Raw genomic sequence first — 21,377 nt, forward strand, 5'->3', positions numbered from 1 at the left:
GTAGTTTGCTAATTTGTATTCAACATTTAGGTAAGAAATTTAGAAAATACACTAACCTTAGAAGACTTCCTTCGGCTTCTTCTGGTCCAAACTACCACCAGTTTATCTGGTTGCCTGCCAAACAGAAAAAAAAGTTAAACATAATTTATCTTAAATAAATAAAGTTTCATTTTAGTGCCTTCAAAAGAGCAAAAATGTCATCTGCTTTAGGTTACATAGAGCAGCTACTGTTACAACAAAGCTCTATCAAATATAGTAGATGTTGACTACAGATGTGACCTAATTTGCATAACTAATATTTCCTCCTTGTCTTTTCTAACAATACTTTAGCAAGTTAATTCACAGGGACAAACCAAGTAAAATAAAACATTTAGAACTAGTTACTATTTTAAAAAGAAAAAGCACACACATATCTTCTCCAAAAATTAATATCATACTTCTAACACATTATTCCCTTTAATGTGAAGTAAATAGGTATAAAAAGGGCACTTCCAAAATAATTTAAATCTATGAATTCACTACTTTTGCATCTCTATATCTCATGAACAATGCTTGTGGTTTTTAAAACATTATTGTAGCCAATCATCTCAATTATCTTCATAAAAACAATACGGTACTGAAAAAACAGGCAAGGTACATACTATTATCCCTATTTTAATTAAGCTTAAAAGACTATTAAGTTAAACAACTAATCAAAAGCTCTGGCAGAACCAAGACTGAAATACAGTCTTCTAATCTCAGATTTCTCTTCTTTATCTTCCACTAATATAAAGTCAAACAAAAATAATACATTTTCAGGTAATATTAGGTTGGTGCAAAAGTAACTACGGTTTTTCCCATTCCTTTTAATGGCTAAAACCGCAATTACTTTTGCATCAACCTAATACAACGATGTTCTCTTTTGTTCTTATGAAAAACATCAAGATTATAAGTTATTTTACTTAAATTTTCATTTAAAAAAAATCTTAGATAAAAGCTTCTTAACCAAGAAATGAATGCCATACTCATCTTGTTGACCTTCACCATTTTCTATGTCCTGTTCATTTTACACTGGAATCCCTTGCCTTTAGCAGATAACCTTTCCTTCTGTTTCATTTAATTAAAAACATATACACATACATAAAAGGCCTCCAGCCTTAAACTCCTCACTCAGTGATCCACCTACAAACGTATACGAGAGTTATACCAATGGAAAAACAAACAACCGTTAAAAGAAAAACAAAAAAAAAAACACCTTGTTCAACACAAAAACCTGGACTAGGACAATTACAGTGAGTAAGGATGGGGTGTAGTACAACAACATGATAGATGGGTTTGGGAAGAAGGTATGATCAATGATGGCAAGTTAACAAGAGGAGAACAGTAGCCAACAAACGTAAGCTACCTCATTTGAAAACACTGATGGCTTGCCAGAACATTTTACCTAGATTACTGCACTATCCTCTTCACTTATGCTCTCATCTCCACAGCTCCAGCCCAACTTCAACTCTGAAATTATATTTTGACAGTACTTTTATAGAAATGCTATCTTACAGTTTTTCCTTGTTTATCATCATATGCTGGGCTCTTACACTGAAGGTACTACCAACTGGCCCTTGCAGGTTGAATTTTACAGGCTTACTTGACTGAAAGAGTATTCTATTTTATTTTAGTTTTAACTTAAACTCTTTTAAAAAGTTCTTAAATATCTTTAAACAAGGCCTATGCTGTACAGATTAGGACAGCCTCTAACACTACCAACTGCTTCACACCTGACCAGCTTCACTGTTTAAAATCATCTATCTAGACCGTATGTGCATTTGGCCCTGCAACACCCTTGTTTCTCAACATGGCTTATAAGGTATTTCACTCACCACTTGACTCTGATCTAGCTCTCTAACTGTATAACCTGCAAATATCTCATAGGCATCTTGCTCTATAACCAACCCCTGAACACATATTCCTTCATTTCTTCACATATTTGCAATGTTACAACATTTAAAAAAACAAAAGACACACACAAAAACTTCCTCTTCCATTTTTCTACCTGGTAAACTCCTAATTTATCACTTTCTCTGTGTAACCCTGACCATTTCTCATGTCATCTCCTGCCCCATCCCCTCCCACCCATCCCATATTCCAAGCCTCAGAGTTAATTACGCCTGTGTTCCCAATAATAACCTAGACACACCTATTTTCTATTTTAATACTCTGTATACCTTGTATTGTAAGTATTTATTATTTCTATCTCTCCCACTAGATTGCACTATTTTATCAACCATATCTTATTTATCTTTGTATTTCTAGCAACTAATAATCTAGTACGAGGTTGAGGCTCAATGAATATGTGGCACTGAATAAACCTTAAGTTTCATCCAAGAACTCCCAATTGTTTAATTATAATTGATGATGTCCAACTGAAGCCAGTAGCTATATAATACATCATCCCTGCAACTCATCCAAGCTTTGCAGGGATCCTCATCCTGGCTGCACATTAAAATAAAAACTCTAGGGAAGCATTTCTAAATATTGATACCTAGGTTCCAGCCCTGGATAATCTGACTTAATTGGTCTGGTGTGCAGTTTTTTAAATTCCACAGGTGATTCTAACATGCAGCCAAGGCTGACAACCACTGTTTGACTAGAAAGTCTAGTGAGGCATTACCTGTGATGGCAATGAGAGTGTCTCCCCTACACAGCATCCTCCTAGTGCCACCTGAACTGTTGCCTCATTCTAGCACCCTCCTGCCACCTGAACTGTTGCCTCATTCTAGCACCCTCCTGCCACTCAACGCATCTCAGTGCTTCAGAAAATGAAAGCTTTTTTAGCATAAAAAAGCAAGAAGGGTGGTCTCCTAAGCTGTATGTATGCCTGATGTCCCAAGAATGTAAATAGATCATAAGTCACTTATTTAAGAATGCCCCCAGAGATAGCTAGACATTTTAGTGATTTTAAGTCAAGTTCACATTTTAAATATCTTCACTAGAAATCAGTCCACCATTTTATTATCAGGAACAAACTGAGGCAGAGTGTTCTAAAATAAAGAACTGCTGTGGGTTATTATTCTCAATAGAAGGGTACCAAGAACCACATAACTGGCTATCCATAATTAATATTTTAAGCATTCATACTACACTAGAAAATAACCATTAAATATTTACTTATGTACTCCCAAGAGACCAGACATAGGACAGCTGTGAGAGTTTTCTCCAACCACCAACAAACCTACAATCATATAATTTCCTGTCAAAAAAGTCAAGAAAACCTGATAGGGTTTCAGAGAGAATGCAACAATCGCATATTTAACATCTCTATCCCATCACTTCAGTTTAGTTAGTAGGTAGCCCTATATATAATACACACACATTTTTATATATTACATATAAACATTTTATGGACATACACAGAAATTTATGCACAGTCACACTTCCTATGAAATCTGTCTAAAGGGCTCCATTGGAAAAGTTGAGGCCTTTTCGTGGGCTTGTTCAAGGAAGGAAACTGTGCATTTAAAAATAAAGATTTAACACCTTCTATCCTGTCTTCAAAGCCATTAAAAAGGAACATCTTGAATCTGAAGGTGGCATGCTTTGTCTCAAATTGTGCTCTTGACGTCAAATTCTGGAGAGGAAGAAAGAAGCTAGGAAAAAGGACAGGAGACAGCAGTGAAGAAGAGCAGAGAGGACTGAAGTGGAGAAGAGAGGAGAAGCTAAAAGGAGAGCTACAATATTCAGATTATAAAGCAATTAGCTTGAGCTTTCCCTGGCACGCAACTAAGGCGTGCCCTCCTCTTCACCACTAAGTGAACTACTGCGTATGAAAACTAAGTTTAAAGAAAAACATTTCTTGCTTATTTTAACTCCTTTACTCTTTTCCACTCTCTGATGTATGACACACGTGTGAGGTGAAACTTTAAAAGCCAAGAGAAAAACCCAAAACTATCACCTGAAAATCACTCCCATCACTTTCCATAATCATAATAAGCATTCAACAAATATTTTACTGAATGTCTGCTATGTTCCTGGCACCATGCTGAGCAATGGAGATACAAGGATGAAAGAAAGATCCACTGGAAGTTCACAAACTAGTGGGGAGACAGACCATTAAACCAACTACCCTAGCCCAGGCACAACCTTGGAGAACACAGAGTAGATGAAAAGACCTTAGCTTAAAGAAACTATTTATAAATATCTCAGGAAACAACATGAACAGTGGCAGAAAGTACCGGCCCAACCACAGAGATTACTAGATTTAAAATTTGTAAAAACTGTAATTTACAATGACACTTTCAATGTAAAGCCCAACAAAAGATGAGTGATTAATTATCGTATGTCTGTTTACTAGAAAATCACAGAGGCATTAAAAATATTTTCTAAGAACATTTGCAAACATAGGACAATGCTTAGGATATCATGGTCTGTTTGTTTAATATAGATTTCAATTTTTCTATACTATATAATAAGAGAAGAACCAAAAGGAAATACCTCAAATTGCTATCTGTGTTTATTACTGGGAAGTAAAATTACGTGTCATTATACTTTTCTGTATTTTCTACCATGAATTTGTATTACTTTATGCTGGTGGGAGGTATTTAAATGTGGGGAGTGAGCTACTAAAAATAAATCAGTTGCACACTTACTAAGAAGTAGAATACATAAATACATATAAATCAGAACTTTTAAGTTTGGAATTAATTATGAATAGACAGAATTAAATAAATTATTTTTTTTTTAATTTCAGAGAAATCACAAAGCCCTCAAACAACTAAATTAATTTGTTTTCCAAGTCAACAGAAGTGGGGGAGTAGTATTCTTTGTCTTAACATAAATGTTCCCCTAAGATCTGAGCAAAATTTTTAAATAGGCCCCACTTGACTCTGGCAACCTCCCCTCCTTTTTTGGTAGCTCCTTCAATTCCTGGGCCATTCTTTCTCAGGCACTGAAAGTCAACATGACATTCCAGTATGGGCTGGCCAGACCCAAACAATAATATGACAAATGCTTTTCAGACCACTCACTTCTTTCTACATCAATTAAAATTCCCATTTCTCCAGGATAAGTATCTTAGGAGGTTATTAAGAGGAAAGGAATCCGGGGAAAAAACTTGTATTAATTCAAGAGATATGAATTTATAAAAGTGGACCTTTCAAAGATGACATAGTACACAGTTGTCCCTCCATATCTGTGGGGGATTGGTTCCAGGACCCCCCACAGATACCAAAATCTGAGGATGTTCAAGTTCCTTATATAAAATGATGCAGTATTTGCATATAACCTATACAAATCCTCTTGTACACAGTCACACACTGCTTAACGATAGAGATATAGTCTGAGAAATCCATCATTAGACAATTCTGTCCTTGTGCAAACATCACGGAGTATACTTACACAAACCTGGATGGTATAACCTACTACACACCTAGACTATATGGGAGAGCCTACTGCTCCTAGGCTAGAAACCTGTACAGCATGTTACTGTATTGAATACTGTACATAATTTTAACACAATGGTTATTTGTGTATCTAAACATATATAAACATAGAAAAGGTACAGTAAAAAATACAGTATTATAATCTTATGGGACCACCTTCAGGTATGTGGTCTGTTGTTGACCAAAACATTCTTCAGCAGTGTATGAGTAAGTTTAAATCATCTCTACGTTACTATACCTAATACAACAATGTAAATACTATGTAAATAGTTGTTACGATATATTGTTTATATTATTTTTTGTTATTATGTTGTTATTTCTATTTTTTTTCCCTGAATATTTTCAAGTCACAGCTGGTTGAATCCACAGATTCAGAACCTGCGGATAAGGCGGGCAGACTGTATGTAGAAGAGAATTCTAGACCAGGAATTAGGTCTGATACTAAGTGACTTTAGAAATATCTCTTTCTTTCTCTGAGCCTATTCCCTAATTTGGACTTCACTAAAATCTCAACCAGTTAAAAAACAAACAAAGAAACAACAACAACAAACACTGACACTAATTGGCTAAATATTTGGTGGTTTAAAAGCAAAATGAAAAATTCAGAAATAGGGTAAAGAATATGAGGCAAGGATATTTGTCTCCTGTCTATTAACAATCTAGAGGTAGCTAATATTACCACCTTTGAACAACATTATGAAAGGGGAAGTAATAACTTTTAGCAGAGGAGTAAACTATCAGATTTATGCTCCCTGTCCAAGGCACAGTGTTAATCATGAGAGGTGTTACAAGAAGTACCCTACTCCCAGCCCTTTCCAACCACCACTACCATGTTGGCATTAAGATGGGGCCACATCATACTTCTCACTACTAGAACATGAGAAGGGGTCTATGTCACTTCTGGAGTAAATGAATAATAAACTAGTATATTTTCCCCACACTATCTAAATGGACAGGATTCTAGAACACACAGGAGGGCATAGTCGTAAGATAAGAGTTGCCTGGGCCCCTGAATGACCACACAGAAGGTCAGTTGACCTGGAACATCCTCTCTACATTGAGAAGTGAGCAAAAAATAAACTTTTGTTAGGTTAACCAACTTGGATTTCCGGGTGTATCTGCTACAGTAACCCCTCAATGTTCTAGAAAACTCAGTAAATTAAAAAAAAAAACACATAACAATAATAGTTGCTGTCTTGTAAAAGTTTACATTTCAAAGTGCTGAGACCGTATTTATCCTTTTTATGTCCTATCAGTTTTCATTTGTATGAAATCACTATTCCAAAAAATAAAAGATAGCTGTACCTCAAAACTTGGAAAGCCTCCAAGCTTTTCCTAAATTAAAAATAAGGAACTTTGTAAGTCTTTGGAACACAAAAAGTACAACACATTTCTCTCACCACAGAATCCAGGATATGCTTAAAATAAGAAAAAAAGAGCTCAAAACATTAATACCAAATTTAACTGAATAGGCACTTCACTAATAAGGTTATTTCTTTTAGAGAAAAGGACTCTTAGCCATAAATGAACATTTCATGGTAGGATGCTGTGAAAATTTAAACAAAAAAGGGGGAGATTGTCTTATCACAGAAATACTCTAACTTTACTATTTCTCAAGTAATTATTTTTATCCTTCAGTAGGTACATCTGCCTCCTATTAAACTACCACTACTACAGCTCCAGTTAATTATACTCCTTTATGCTTACTCACAAGAGTTATTTAGCAAGCTGCAGTAATTATTCAATAGGGAAAAAATTATACAAATACAAGATAAAGTACATACACAGGATATATTTCTTTTCTGTAAAAATAAAGGACAATTCTAATAATAAAAGATGCAAAACATCTTTATCAGTTAAATAAAAATACTTTTTTTTTTACCTATATTTTTGTGTCACTCTATTGTTTAAAAAATATTTTAACAGAGCAATTACTTTTGGTTAAAAATAACTGATAACGCAAATGAACTTTTCTGACAGGTATTTCTAATATCTATATGCCAGTATTTAGAAACAGCACCTCAAATTGAGGAAACATAGTTTGATGTTTGGCATATTACAGCAGAGTGTACTTTCAGATGGGCCATCAAAAATAAATAAATAAATAAATATCTTACTAACAACAGTATAAAGAATTTACTATTTTTCTTTCTTTCTTTTCTTTTCTTTTTTTTTTTTTTTTTTTTTTTTTTTTTTTGAGACAGGCTCTCACTCTAGCCCAGCCTGGAGTACAATGGAGTGATCATAGCCCACTGCAGCCTCAGACTCCTGGACTCAAGCAATCCTCTTGCTTCAGCCTCCTGAGTAGCTAGGACTACCGGCACATGCCACCACAACAGATAATTTTAAAATTGTTTTGTAGAGATTGCTATGTTGTCCAGGCTGGTCTCCAACTCCAGGCTTCAAGTGATCCTCCTGCCTGAGCCTCCCAAAGTGTTGGGATCTCAGGCGTGAGCTACCACACAAGGCCTAATTTTTCTAATATAAGGATATTTGTAAGACAAACAGCACTATAATGAATCACTGCTGTATATGTATGCAATATTGGTCTTCTCAAATAATACTTCATACTTTATTGTTTTATAGTATCACCCATAATGAATTCCTTTAATTTAGCATATTATTTACTCTTCTCTTTTTTTCCCAGACCTATTGGAAGAAGACTCACATGTCACTAAAACAAATATTAGTATACCCAGGTTATATACCTGGTTCCCTGGAACTGAAGTTAGTAGAAAAACAAACAAACAAAAAGAATCTATCAATCTGACCATTCCTCAGCCCAAACAATCATATTCACAATTTCATCTCAACACACTTCTATAATTACTGCAATTGTGTGTTTTGGATGACTACATTTGTCTGTCTTGTTTCTGACCTTAAGGGTCTCAAGAGATTTCCTGGTATTCAAAAAGCATTTATTAAGAAGAGGGCAGAAAAACAATATGATAGATAAAAGAATCACAAGAAGACAACTTTCTTCTGGTTGCATCATCTAAGCCTCAAGATGTTCCTCAACTGTGAAATAAGAATACAGGACCAATGTAACGAATAGTTAAGATATATGAAGTGCTTAGTGGAGCGCTAGGCTTTCAGCAACTTCTCCAAAAACATTAGCAACCAGTCCATGTGTACACACAGAGCTTCCAAATAGCTTCGTACAGTCTCCCTCTTAAATGCGAACAGACGACCAAAGATCATCTAAGGAAAGCCTCCAATATGAAAGAAAACAGGCTAAAAAGGAGAAAAAGAACTTGCAGGAAACCGAGACAATATCACCAGTATGCTCAGAGGTATTAAAGACATTACACTCATGAAAAATACCAAAGGAATATTTAATACATAAGAAAGCGTTCTGAAGATTATGTCATTATTTTTCATTAGGTGAGCAAAAAATGCAGAGTTGGAAGATAAATTTGAGGAAATCTTCCAGAACTAGAATAAAATAATGATTATTTTAAAAGAGAGAAATACAGGAAATTTAGATAAATTCAGAAGGCTAAATATCTGACTATCCCCAGTATAGCAGTGAAAAAAGGTCCTAAGTTGTCATTTATGCTGAATGCTTTGTGAAAGACCATTCCAAAGTGGAGCAGGACACTTGTGGGCTCCAGCGGAGGAAAGGAACTGATGAATTACCAACGTGTTTAACTGTTTGAGAAGGATTTTGAGAGGTAACAAGTACGTTTAAGAATAATAATGATACGCACACTGCAGGGTCATAAGGGAAGGTGGGGGGAGGACAAAACAAAATTAGTAATTATTAACAGAAGGAAATTTTTAAAAAATGGAAATGTGATAATACTATAGGGCTCAGCTGCTAACAATGTTTACTAAGTCACAATGAATTCTGACCTAACTCTGATAGACCTGACTGGTAAGTGAGGGGATGGGTAAAGAGAAGGGTAAGTAAGCTTCAGGGAGGATATGACAAGAGGGCTAAATCCTCACCTACCAAATCAACAAGTTAGTAGATAGAGTCTATAATCAAAAAAGTAAAAGAACAGTTGAAAGTATGTTGCTGAACAATAAAATACCACTTCATACCACCCATTAGGAAGGCTACTAAAAAAAAGACAAAGGCCAGGCACTTTAGGAGATGGAAGCAGGAGCATCACTTGACCCCAGGGGTTTGAGGCCAGCCCAAGCAACACAGTGAGACCTCGTCTCTACAAATAATTTAAGCCGGGCATGGTGGTGCATGCCTGTGGTCCCAGCTACTTGAGAGGCTGAGGTGGGATGACTGTTTGAGCACAGGTGGTCGAGGTTGCAGTGTGCCGTGATTGCGCACTGCACTCCAGCCTGGGTGACAGAGCGACACCCCCATCTCAAAAAAAAAACAGAAATTCAAGGAAGGGCCATGCACAGTGGCTCATGCCTGTAAGCCCAGCACTTTGGGAAGCCAAGGTGGGAGATCGCTTAAACCCAGGAGTTCAAGACTAGTCTTGGCAACATAACAAGACCCTGTCTCTATTAAAACACACACAAGCACGCACACACACACAAAAGGCAGAAAAAGAGTGGAAAAAAGGTACAAAGAACAAAGGCAACAGGTACAGAACAGTAACAATTAAGGGAGACATTAATCTAACTACATGAGTAACCACTTTGAATGTCAGTGGTATAAATGCACCAATTAAAAGATTGTCAGAGGTTCAAAAAACAAGACTCAATTGTATGTTTTCCATAAGAAACCTATTTTAAATATAAAGACAAGTGTAGATTAAAAGTAAGTAGATGTAGACAAATATACCATGCTAATACTAATCAAAAGATTCGGTTGCTTACATGCTTGTGAAACAATCTACAATGAATTATATATACATATATATAGTTATATATGTATAAATTATATATATATAATTATATATATAGTTTAAAAACAACAACAAATTTATCTATTTGAAACATCTCAAAAAGAAAAAGACACATGTCACACACCTTACATAAGAATAAACTCAAAATGGATCCAAGATGGAAATGTTAAAATGGTTTTTTAAAAAAAAAAATATATATATATATATATGTACTAGAAGAAAACATGAGTGAATTTCTATAAGCCCGTATAGAGAAATGCTTTCACTATGTCTCAAAATCAAGATGTAATATTGATAGACTAAATTTAAAAAAAAAAAAAAAAAAGGCATACTGAAAAATGCCATAAACAAAGTCATACATTAACGAAATGGGAAAAACTATTTGCAATATAAGACACTGGTAAAGGACAAAAAGACTTCTACTTTCCAGTCAAGCATGTCAGGAGCTTGGAAGCTGTTACTTCTATCCCCACAACAAGAAAAAGCAAACAAACTGAAAATCAACAACTCTTCCTAGATTCCTCAGAGAATTGAGGTCACAGGGCAAATCATACCCCCAAAACTGGAGTGAGAGGCAGACAAAGAGAATCACAACTTACAGGAGTAGCAGCCCAAGAACCAGTATGCTCCACAGTAACAGAGTAAGAAAGTCTAAATTGTAATTGACCAATTACTAGAGGTTGGATGTGGACAAGTATGAGAGTTAAAAACTCCCAGGAAGATCAGTCTTGGGAGGCCCCACATTTTTGTGAGTTTTACCTCCAGGAGCCCTACCAGGTTCTCTCACAGTGCAGACTGGATAAAAATAACCTCCTGCTTAGGGCAAAGGAAGAGGAAAAGTAGGCACTTTGAAATACTTTCCCAAGCCTCTTAATAAGGCCTACCCTCAAGAGAAACTATTTTACTAGAAACTAAATGAACTGAAAGAAGTGAAATAACCAACTCCACTACCCTCTAGACTTCCTTTCTCACCTAAAGGGGAAAAAACTGAGGTGCACTGGGAAGGGTAAAGCCAAAAAACACAATCACTAAAAGCCTCATTATAGGACTATAGAATACTTCCTGTTCCTCCACACCTTATCAGTAGAGCTCCCATATAATAACAGGGAAATACAACTGAAAGAACTATCCAACCCAGACCTCAGTTAAGAAGAAATCTCTAGAGAAACTACAAGACAACAGAGGAGATTTAAAAAACAAAAAAAAGGTACAGAGAATATTTTAGCCTCTGACACCTATAGCTACAGCTACGGTAAACAGTAAACAGAGCCCAACTCCTATCCAGATAAAGAGAAAACCTTTTACTAAAAAGGCCTATTTATCTCAGTTTCACATACCCAGTACATCATTTCCAGCTTTCAACAAAAAATTACAAGGTAGACCAAAAGACAAATCATTTTAAGAGACAGAACAAGCATCCTAAACTCAGAGCAGAGATAATGAAATGATCAGAACTGAAATTTAGAACAACTAAGACTGATATGCTAAGGGTGTTAATGGAAGCAGAGAAATGAAAACTCTTTAAGAAAACATAAAAAGGAAACACAAGAAATCAAAAACACTGTAACAGAAATGATGAATGCCTTTGATAGGCTCATCGACAGACTGACGACAATCAAGGAAATAAGTTAACTTGAAAAAATGTCAGCAGAAAATTCCAAAACTAAAGTGGAAATAGAAGAATTGAAAAAAATAAAGAACAGAATATCCAAAAACTGTGAGACAATTACAAAAAGTATTGAATTAGTCTGTTCCCTACTGCTATAAATATTTGAAACTGGGTAATTTATAAAGAAAAGAGGTTTAAATGGCTCATGGTTCCACAGGCTGTACAGGAAGCATGACAGCTTCTGGGGAGGCCTCAGGAAACTTTAATTCGTGGCAAAAGGTGAGGGGGAAGCTGGCACGTTTTACATGACCAGAGGAGAAGGAGGAGAGAGCAAGGGAAGGTGTTACACATTTTTAAACAACTAGATCTCATGAGAACTCTTACCACGAGTACAGCATTAGAGGGATGGTGCTAAACCATTAGAAATCATCCCCACAATTCAATCACATCCTACCAGGCCCCACCTCCAACACTGGGGATTACAACTGAACATGAGATTTGGGTGGGGACACAGATCCAAACCATATCAGACATAAATACACATAATGGGGATGCCAAAAGAAAAAGAAAAAGAGAAAGGCATAGAAGAAATATTTGAAGCAACAATGTCTGAGAATTTCCCAAAAATTAATGATAGACACCAAACCACAGATCTAGGAAACTCAGAGAACACTAAGCAGGATAGATACAAAAAAATCTACACGTAGGCATATCCTAGTCACACTAAAGAAAATCAAACACAAAGGAAAATATTGAAAGAAGCCAGAGGAAAAAACACCTTACCTATAGATGAAGCAAGAATAACATCAGTCTTTTCACAAACCATGTAAATTAGGTAAAACTCACAGAAGTGTGGGGTCCCCACACTTGTAAGCAGGAAGAGAGTGGAATAAAATAATAATAGGAGTGGAAATGTACCAACCTAGAATTCTGTATCCAGTGAAACTGTCCTTCAAAAGTGAGAAACAGACTGTCTCAAACAAAAGTTAAAAAAATTTATCACCAATAGACTTCCTTTACGACAACTGTTTTTTAAAAAATTATTCAAAAGAAGGAAAATCATATAGTCAGAAAGTCAGACCAACATAGCAAATCAAATCCAACAATGGTTAAAAAGAATTATACAACATGATCAAATCGATTCTAGGTATGCAAGGTTGGTTCGACACTTAAAAACCAATTACTGTAAAAACCAATTATTATAAAAATTTTGTAATCCATCACATCAACAGGCTAAAGAAGAAAAGCTATATAATTATATCATTAGATGGAGAAAAAGTATTTGACAAAATCCAATGCCATTCATGATAAAAACTCTCAGACAACTAGGAAAAAAAGGGGGAACTTCCTCAACTTGATAAAGACCGTCTACAAAAAAACCTAAGGATAACATTATACTTAACAGTGATAAACTAGATGCCTTCCTGCCAAGGAACAAGGCAAGGATGTCTGCTCTCACCACTCCTAGTCAAATCATTCTGGAAGTCCTAGCTAACGCAATAAGATAAGAAAAAGAAAAGGTGTAAAGGTTGAAAAGGAAGAAATAAAACTATTTGTTTGCATGTGATATGACTGTTTATGTAGAAAGTCCCAAAAAATCAACAAAACTCGTAAAATAAATAAGCAATGATAGCAAGATTGCAGGATACAAGGTTAATACATAAAAGTCAATTGCTTTTATACATCAGCAATGAACAATTGGAATTTAAAAATTGGAATACCATTTATATTAGCACCAAGAAACTGAAATACTTAGGTATAAATCCAATAAATATATCCAGAATCTATGGGGGGAAAATATTACAAAAATCCAAAAAGATCCAAATAAATTGAGAGATAGCTGTACATGGATGGAAAGCCTCAATATTACCAAGATGCAGTTCTTTCCAATTTGATCTATAGACTCAATGCAATATCAGTCAAACTCCCAACAAGTAATTTTATGGATACTGACAAACTGATTCTAAAATTTACAAGGAAAGGTAAAGGATCCAGAATAGACACTACAATACTGAAGGAGAATATAGCTGGAAGACTAACACTAGCCAACACTGAGACTTATTATAAAGCTATAGTAATAAAGACAGTATGGTAATGGTGAAAGAACAAAATAAAGAGCCCAGAAACGGACCCCTACAAAGACAGTCAACTTATCATTACCAAAAGAACAAAGATAATCAATGCAGAAAAGATAGTCTTTTCAATGAATAGTGCTAGAATGACTCCAGACATGGATCTCCTATACCTTCCACAAAAATTAGGTCTAAATATTAAACATAAAACTACAGAATTCCTAGAAGATGACAGAGGAGAAAATCTAGATAATCTTGGGTATGGTGATGACTTTTCAGATACAACACACAAGACACAATCCATGAAAGAAAGAACTGATAAGCTGAACTTCATTAAAATTAAATTTTTCTCGTCTTTGAAAGACACCATCAAAAAAATAAAAGACAAGCCACTGGCTAGGAGAAAATATTTGCAAAAGACATACCAGATAAAGGGCTATTATCCAAAATATAAAGAATTCTTAAAACTCAACAATAAGAAAACAACCCAATTAAAAATGGGCAAAAGACCCTAACAGACAACTCACAAAAAAAGATATAAAGGCGGCCGGGCGCGGTGGCTCAAGCCTGTAATCCCAGCACTTTGGGAGGCCGAGACGGGCGGATCACTAGGTCAGGAGATCGAGACCATCCTGGCTAACACGGTGAAACCCCGTCTCTACTAAAAAATACAAAAAACTAGCCGGGCGAGGTGGTGGGCGCCTGTAGTCCCAGCTACTCAGGAGGCTGAGACAGGAGAATGGCCCGAACCCGGGAGGCGGAGCTTGCAGTGAGCTGAGATCCGGCCACTGCACTCCAGCCTGGGCGACAGAGCGAGACTCCGTCTCAAAAAAAAAAAAAAAAAAAAAAAAAAAGATATAAAGGCAAATAAAAACATGAAAAGATGCTCCACATCATATGTCATCAGGAAAATGCAACTTAAAACAAGATAACACTACACATCTATTAGAATGGCCAAAATCTAGAACACCAAGAATGCCAAATGCTGGAGACAGTGTGGAGCAACAGATACTCTCATTCATTGCTGGTAGGAATGCAAAATAATACAGCCACTTTGGAAGACAGTTTGGCAATTTCTTACAAAACTAAACATACTCTTTCCACAGGATCCAGCAATCTCACTCCTTGGTATTTACTCAAAGAAGCAGAAAACTTATATCCACACAAAAATCTGCACATACATGTTTAGAGCAGCTTTATTCATAATTGTCAAAACTTAGAAGCAACTAAGATGTCCTTCAACAGGTAAATGGATAAACTGTCGCACATCCAGACAATGGAATATTATTTACTGATGAAAAAGAAATAAGCTATCAAGCCACAAGACATGGAGGAAACTTCAATGCATACTGATGACTGAAAGAAGCCAACCTAAAAAGGCTACCTAATATATGATTCCAACAACATGACATTCTGGAAAAGGCAAAAATATGGTGACAGTAAAAAGATTAGTAGTTGTCAGAAATTCAGTGGGAGGGAAAGGGGGAGTGAGGGAGAGATTTCAGAGGATTTTCAGAGCTGTGAAAATATTCTGTATGATACTATAATGGTGGAATCATGTCATTATTAATGTAAGATATCAATAAGAAGGGGGAAATAGGGGCAGGTGAGGGGTATATGAAAATTGTACTCTACTTAATTTTTCCGTAAATTCATAATTGCTGAAAAACCTAAACTCTATTAATTATTTTAAAGTTAAGGAGAAAGACCAAAAACTAGATACAACAGTAGTCAATAAATAACACAACTTTTATATGCACTGAGAAAGCAAAGAATCTGTATGATTCTCTTTACAGCAATATTTGCTTTATTACAGTGGTTTGGAACTAAGATCACAATATCTCTGAGGTATGCATGTACATATTAAAACTACGCCAAGATGCCATTTCTCACCTCTCCCTTTGGCAAAAACATCAGGACAACAAATTTGGTACTTGAGGCTGTGGAGAAACAGGCACTCTCATATATTTCTGGTGGGAAGGCAAATTGATAAAACCCTTATGGAGAGGAATTTGGCAATATCTAACAAGACTACATATGTGTTTACCTTTTGACACAGCAATTCTATTTCTAGGAATTTACTCCCAAACACAAAGCCTATTCATTAAAGTAATGTATGTGCAAAATATTAGGAACAATCTAAATGCCCCCACATAAGAGAATAGTTGGATAAACTATAGTGTATCACAAAGATAGTACTTTGTAGCTGTTGAGAAAAAAAAAAGAATAAGGACAAACTCTACAAACAGATATGGAATGATTTCCAGAATATATTAAGTGAAAAAGTAAAGTGAAAGTACCGACTATGTTGTCTTACCTCTTTTGTATAGGTAAAATAAATAAATTTTTTAGAAGTGCATATATCTGCATGTTCATGCAAAAAGAAACAAAGGAAGAAAATAACCAGACTAGACAAATGGTGCTAAAGTAAATACTCACATACAAAAGAATAAAAGTAGACACCTTCCTTACACATACACAAAAATTAACTCAAAATACATTATAGACTTACTATATGTAAGAGTTAAAATTATAAAACTCTTATAAAAAATAGAAGTAGTAAATATTTGTGACTTTGGGTTAGGCAAAGTCTAAGAAGACACAACACCAAAAGCACAAATAACAAAATTAAAATAGACATATTATTAATGTATTAATAGATACATTATATTTTATGAAAATTAAACCCTTTTTTAAAAACATCACCAAGAAAGTAAATAGCTTACAACATGAGAGAAACTTTTTGCAAATCACATACCTGATAAGTGTCTTATATCCAAAATATATAAAGAATTCTTACAACACTAGAAGAAAATGATCCAATTAAAAATGGGCAAATGATTACAATATATATTTCTCCAAAAAAGACAAGTAAATGGTCTATAAGCATACGAAAATATTGTGGCTCAACGTGGTTCAGCAACCAGAGAAACGCAAGTCAAAAACCACAATGATATAACACTTTACACGTACTTAAATGGCTAAAATAAAAAAGACAATCAGATGTGTTGGTGAGTAAATGAAGAAACCGGAACCCTTACACATTGCTGGTGGGGATGTGAAATGATACAGCCACTTTGGTAAACAGTTTGGCGGTTCTTCAAAAAGTTAGTTACTACATGGTCCAGCAGTTCCACTTCTAGGTATGTACGTGAGACAGAACAGGAATGGGACACAGCTCCTTCTTCATACTGTCTTAACCATGCCTTTTACTTAAAGAATTCCAGGAACTGGCCTTAGGAAATCTAAATATCAAACCAAGGTTGTGGAGGGTCCCACTTCAGGAAAGAATGCTTAACAATTAACTTACAGCCTTGTTGCCTCTGGCCAGACTACCAGGTTGTCCAATATTCAAGATAAATATCACAACCAGATATGCCTGACCCGCATACCCTACCCTTCACATGCTTTTCCCAGCCCAGCCTGCATATATCACCCCTGATGTCAATTCCTACAGTTCATCTAACAAAAAATTCCCTACCAGCTGTTTCACAGAGTCAGCTAGAGAGTCCCTGCACCTCTGCTGTCTCCCTTGCGCTCAAGTGCAAGCCCCAAAATAACAGCCTTGTCTGGGATATCTACCTGGCCCTATGTTAATTTTTATTATACAGGGAGCCAAAGAGCCTGTGATCCATAACATACCCAAGACACAAATGTTCTTCATAATAGCAGAAAAGTGGAAACAGCCCAAATGTTCATAAACTGATGAATGGATAAAATGTAATACATCCATATAATAGATTATTCAGCAATAAAAAGGAATGAAGTATTGATATTTGTTACATATGGACGAACCTTGAAACCATAATGCTAAGTGAAAGAAGCCAGTCACAAAAGACCATACAGTATCTGGAATAGGCAAATCTAGAGGGAACAGAAATTAGATTAGTGGTTACCTGGGTATTGAGTAGGGAGGGGAGTTCCAGAGGAATACGGAGTAACTGCTAACAGGTATGGGATTTTTTTCACAAAAATGCCAAAATTGGATAGTGACTATGGTTGCACAACTCTAGAAATACATTAAAAACCACTGAATTGTATACTTTAAAATGGCAAATTGTTTAGTATATGAGTTATACCTAAATAAATCTGTTAAAAAAAAAAAAAAAGGAAGAAGAAGAAACCCAGAATAACAAAACTAGTTACATTCAGGAGTTGGGTGGAACAAAGTGGAAAGGACAGAGAGTTGGGAACAGGATAATCAAGATGGGGAAGACATACTTTTAAAAATAGTTCTTGTGAGGCTGGGCGCGGTGGCTCACACCTGTAATCCTAGCACTTTGGGAGGCCAAGGCAGGCGGATCACAAGGTCAGGAGTTTGAGACCAGCCTGACCAACATGGTGAAACCATGTGTCTACTAAAAATACAAAAATTAGTCGGGCGTGGTGGTCTGTGCCTGTAATCCCAGCTATTCAGGAGGCTGAGGCAGGAGAATTGCTTGAACCTGGGAGGTGGAGGTTGCAGTGAGCCGAGATCACACCACTGCACTCCAGCCTGGGTGACAGAGCAAGATTCCGTCTCAAAAAAAAAAAAAAAAAAAAAAAATGGTTCTTACATGGGGAATGACATTAAAATTTAATTAATTCATTAATTCAACAGGATGGGAGGATGTTATACTGTGAAATATAAATAAAAACAAATGAATCTATCTATGCTTCAAATAAAAAACAAAACCAGGCTGGTAGTGAGTTATCTCAATCAACTGTTTACAGTCAGTAACAGATTGAACTCCTTGTTCTATTCTTTCCCCCTTTCTTAAGAGTGCACTTAACTAGTCTAAAATAAAAAATAACAACAAAACCATACTGAATACTAACACTAATGGGTAAAAGTTTGATTAGGAATAGGATAAGAGAGAGGGCAAGATGGCCAACTAGAGCAGCCAGGTAGAACAGATGCCACGAAGGGATTGAGATAACTGGCCCATGCCTAACAGATCTTCAGAGGAAAAGTACTGACAGCAGACAGAGGGAAAACACAGAAGCTGGGATGAAGGGGGAGAAAGCTGGAAACCCAGTACGGGGCTACCTACCACACACCAGTAGTCATTCCAGGCCCCCAAGGATTCCAGGAGACGGGGTAAGTTGAACTTGCAAGGAGAAACCCACCCACTCTTACCACCGACCTCTGGAATCCTGGCAAAAGGAGACTCCTCCACTACAATGGATACTCGAGTTGGCAGGGAAAGCTGCTTAGAGAAGTGGTAGGGGCAATAAGCCAGCTGATGTGGAGCTCAGAGGGTTTGGTGAAGGAGCATCTGTAACAGAGCACGGCCAGGGTTGCCCATCCCCCTAGGCTTGACTTGCTCCCACAGGAGATTTTAGCCCCAGAGATACTGTTGGATCTCAACTCTGAAGGGCAGTCTTGCCCATCAGACAAGACCAGTCCAACCTGAGTGCCCCTTGGTTTGCTGGCCTCTCCGTGTGCCCCAGCCTGGCCACATCTGCTTGCACAGAAGCCTTGATCGCCCTAGGGGCCCACATCATAGCTCCTATGCTGGCAACAGTGCTTGACTGGTGGAAAGCTCCAGCAGGGCGGCTGTCATAGCCATGCACCAACCTACCTGCTTCCTCCCCACACTGTAGCTCCCACACCCCACCTCCACTCATGACAACCCCCCCACATCACTTTGCTGGCGGTGTGTGCATGGGCAAGTTTTGGCTTCCTTGCTCCATCAGCCGCCCATGTGCATGCACCCTACCCAGCCACTGCTGCCTCCAGAGTACAGTCCATTCCCCATCCTCCACCAACCACATTTCAGTGGGAGCCTTGGCAGGCACAGAGCCAGCCAACTCCACCCCCACCAGCACCCTGCCTTTGTAACAACACTGCCGTGGGAGTGAAACCAGGCAGAGAACAGCACACTCCCTGCTGCCCTGAGTAACCACCCATGACGGCAGTGCACAGAGTACACACAGACTTGTGCCTGCCAGTGCCCCACCCCTGCGCCACCACCACCACCAGCATGACTGCATGCACAGTTGCCAGCAGGGGGCCCCCGTGTCCCCACCAATGGGTTGCCTCTTGACACTGAGGTGAACACGGGCTTGGAGGTAGGCACCCCAGGACCCACTAGCACACTGCCGCAACCAACGAGCATACACTCCACCACACTGCCACAGCTGCTGCTGCTGGCATATGCAAATGAGGCACATGCAAATAAGGCACAAGAAAATGAGGATGGATATCACTGTCACCACACTACAAAACACTTTGGCCGACACCACCCAGCACCTTGGAGCACCCCCACCGCCACGCAGCACAGTGGATTCCTAACCCCGAGGAGCCAGAGAACAAAGTCAGGGCTGATCAAAGTCCCCCACAGTTAAAGCACACAGTCCAGGAGTTGGGAACTGAGCACTGGCCCCCTAAAATCTTCCAGAAATGAAGTCAGTTGGCTGAATCCACCTGATACCACAATTGAGCCCTCTAGGTCAGCAGTCCCCAATCTTTATGGCACCAGGAACCAATTTCATGGAAGACAATTTTTCCACACAAGGTGGGAGAAGGCATTTGATTCTCATAAGGAGCATGCAAGTTACATCCCTTGCATGAGCAGCTCACCTTGCATGAGCAGTTCACAATAGCATTTGTGCTCCTGTGAGAATCTAATGCCACCACTGATCTGACAGAAGGCAGAGTTCAGGTAGTAAGGCTCACTCGCCTGCCTGCCCACTACTCACCTCCTGCTGTGCAGCCCAGTTCCCAACAGGCCATAGACTGGTTCCAGTCCATGGCCCAGGGGTTGGGGACGCCTCCTCTAGGCCATCAAATAGGATAAAAGAAAAAAAAAACTAACCAAAGGTGAGCAACTTCAAAGATTGAAGAAACATCAGCCCATAAAGATGAAAAAGGACCAACAAAAGAACTCTGACAATTCAAAAAGCCAGAATGCCTTCCTTCCTCCAAACAACTGCATCACCTCTCCTGCAAGCATTCTAAATTAAGCCAAGATGGGTGAAGTGACAGAAATAGAATTCAGTATATGGACAGGAACAAGGATCACTGAGATGCAGTACACTAAAACCCAATCCAAGGAAGCTAAGAATCACAATAAAACAATGCAGGAGCTGACAAGACAAAATAACCAGTATAGAAAAGAATGTAACCAATCTGACAGAGCTGAAAAACACACTACAAGAATTTCATAATGCAATCTCAAGAACTAATAGCAGAACAGACCAAGTGGAGGAAAGAATTTCAGAGCTTGAAGACTGCTTTCTGAAATAAGACAGTCAGACAAGAATATACAAAAAAGAATGAAAAGGAACAAATAAAACCTCCGAGAAATATGGGATTATGTAAAGAGACCAAATCTATGACTCGCTGGTATCCCTGAAAGAGATGGGGAGAGTGTAAGCAACTCGGAAAACATATTTCAGGGTACCATCCAAGAGAACTTCCCCAACCTAGCTAGAGAGGCCAACATTCAAATTCAGGAAACACAGAGAACCCTAGTAAGATACT

At 37.5% G+C, this 21,377-nt stretch overlaps 1 protein-coding gene across 12 annotated transcripts in view; it reads right to left on the reverse strand.

Moving 5' to 3' along the window:
* Positions 1-21,377, reverse strand: part of EHBP1 (EH domain binding protein 1) — a 363,387-nt gene that overhangs the window by 289,648 nt on the left and 52,362 nt on the right. For all 12 annotated transcript variants that reach the window (XM_050753431.1, XM_050753426.1, XM_050753429.1 and 9 more), the window contains one exon: positions 57-114. In XM_050753431.1, the coding sequence (XP_050609388.1) occupies positions 57-114 (58 nt within the window). The remainder of the gene's footprint in view (positions 1-56; positions 115-21,377) is intronic.

The sequence above is a fragment of the Macaca thibetana genome, chromosome 13 (genome assembly GCF_024542745.1).
Source record: "Macaca thibetana thibetana isolate TM-01 chromosome 13, ASM2454274v1, whole genome shotgun sequence".
Classification (NCBI taxonomy): Eukaryota; Metazoa; Chordata; class Mammalia; order Primates; family Cercopithecidae; genus Macaca; species Macaca thibetana.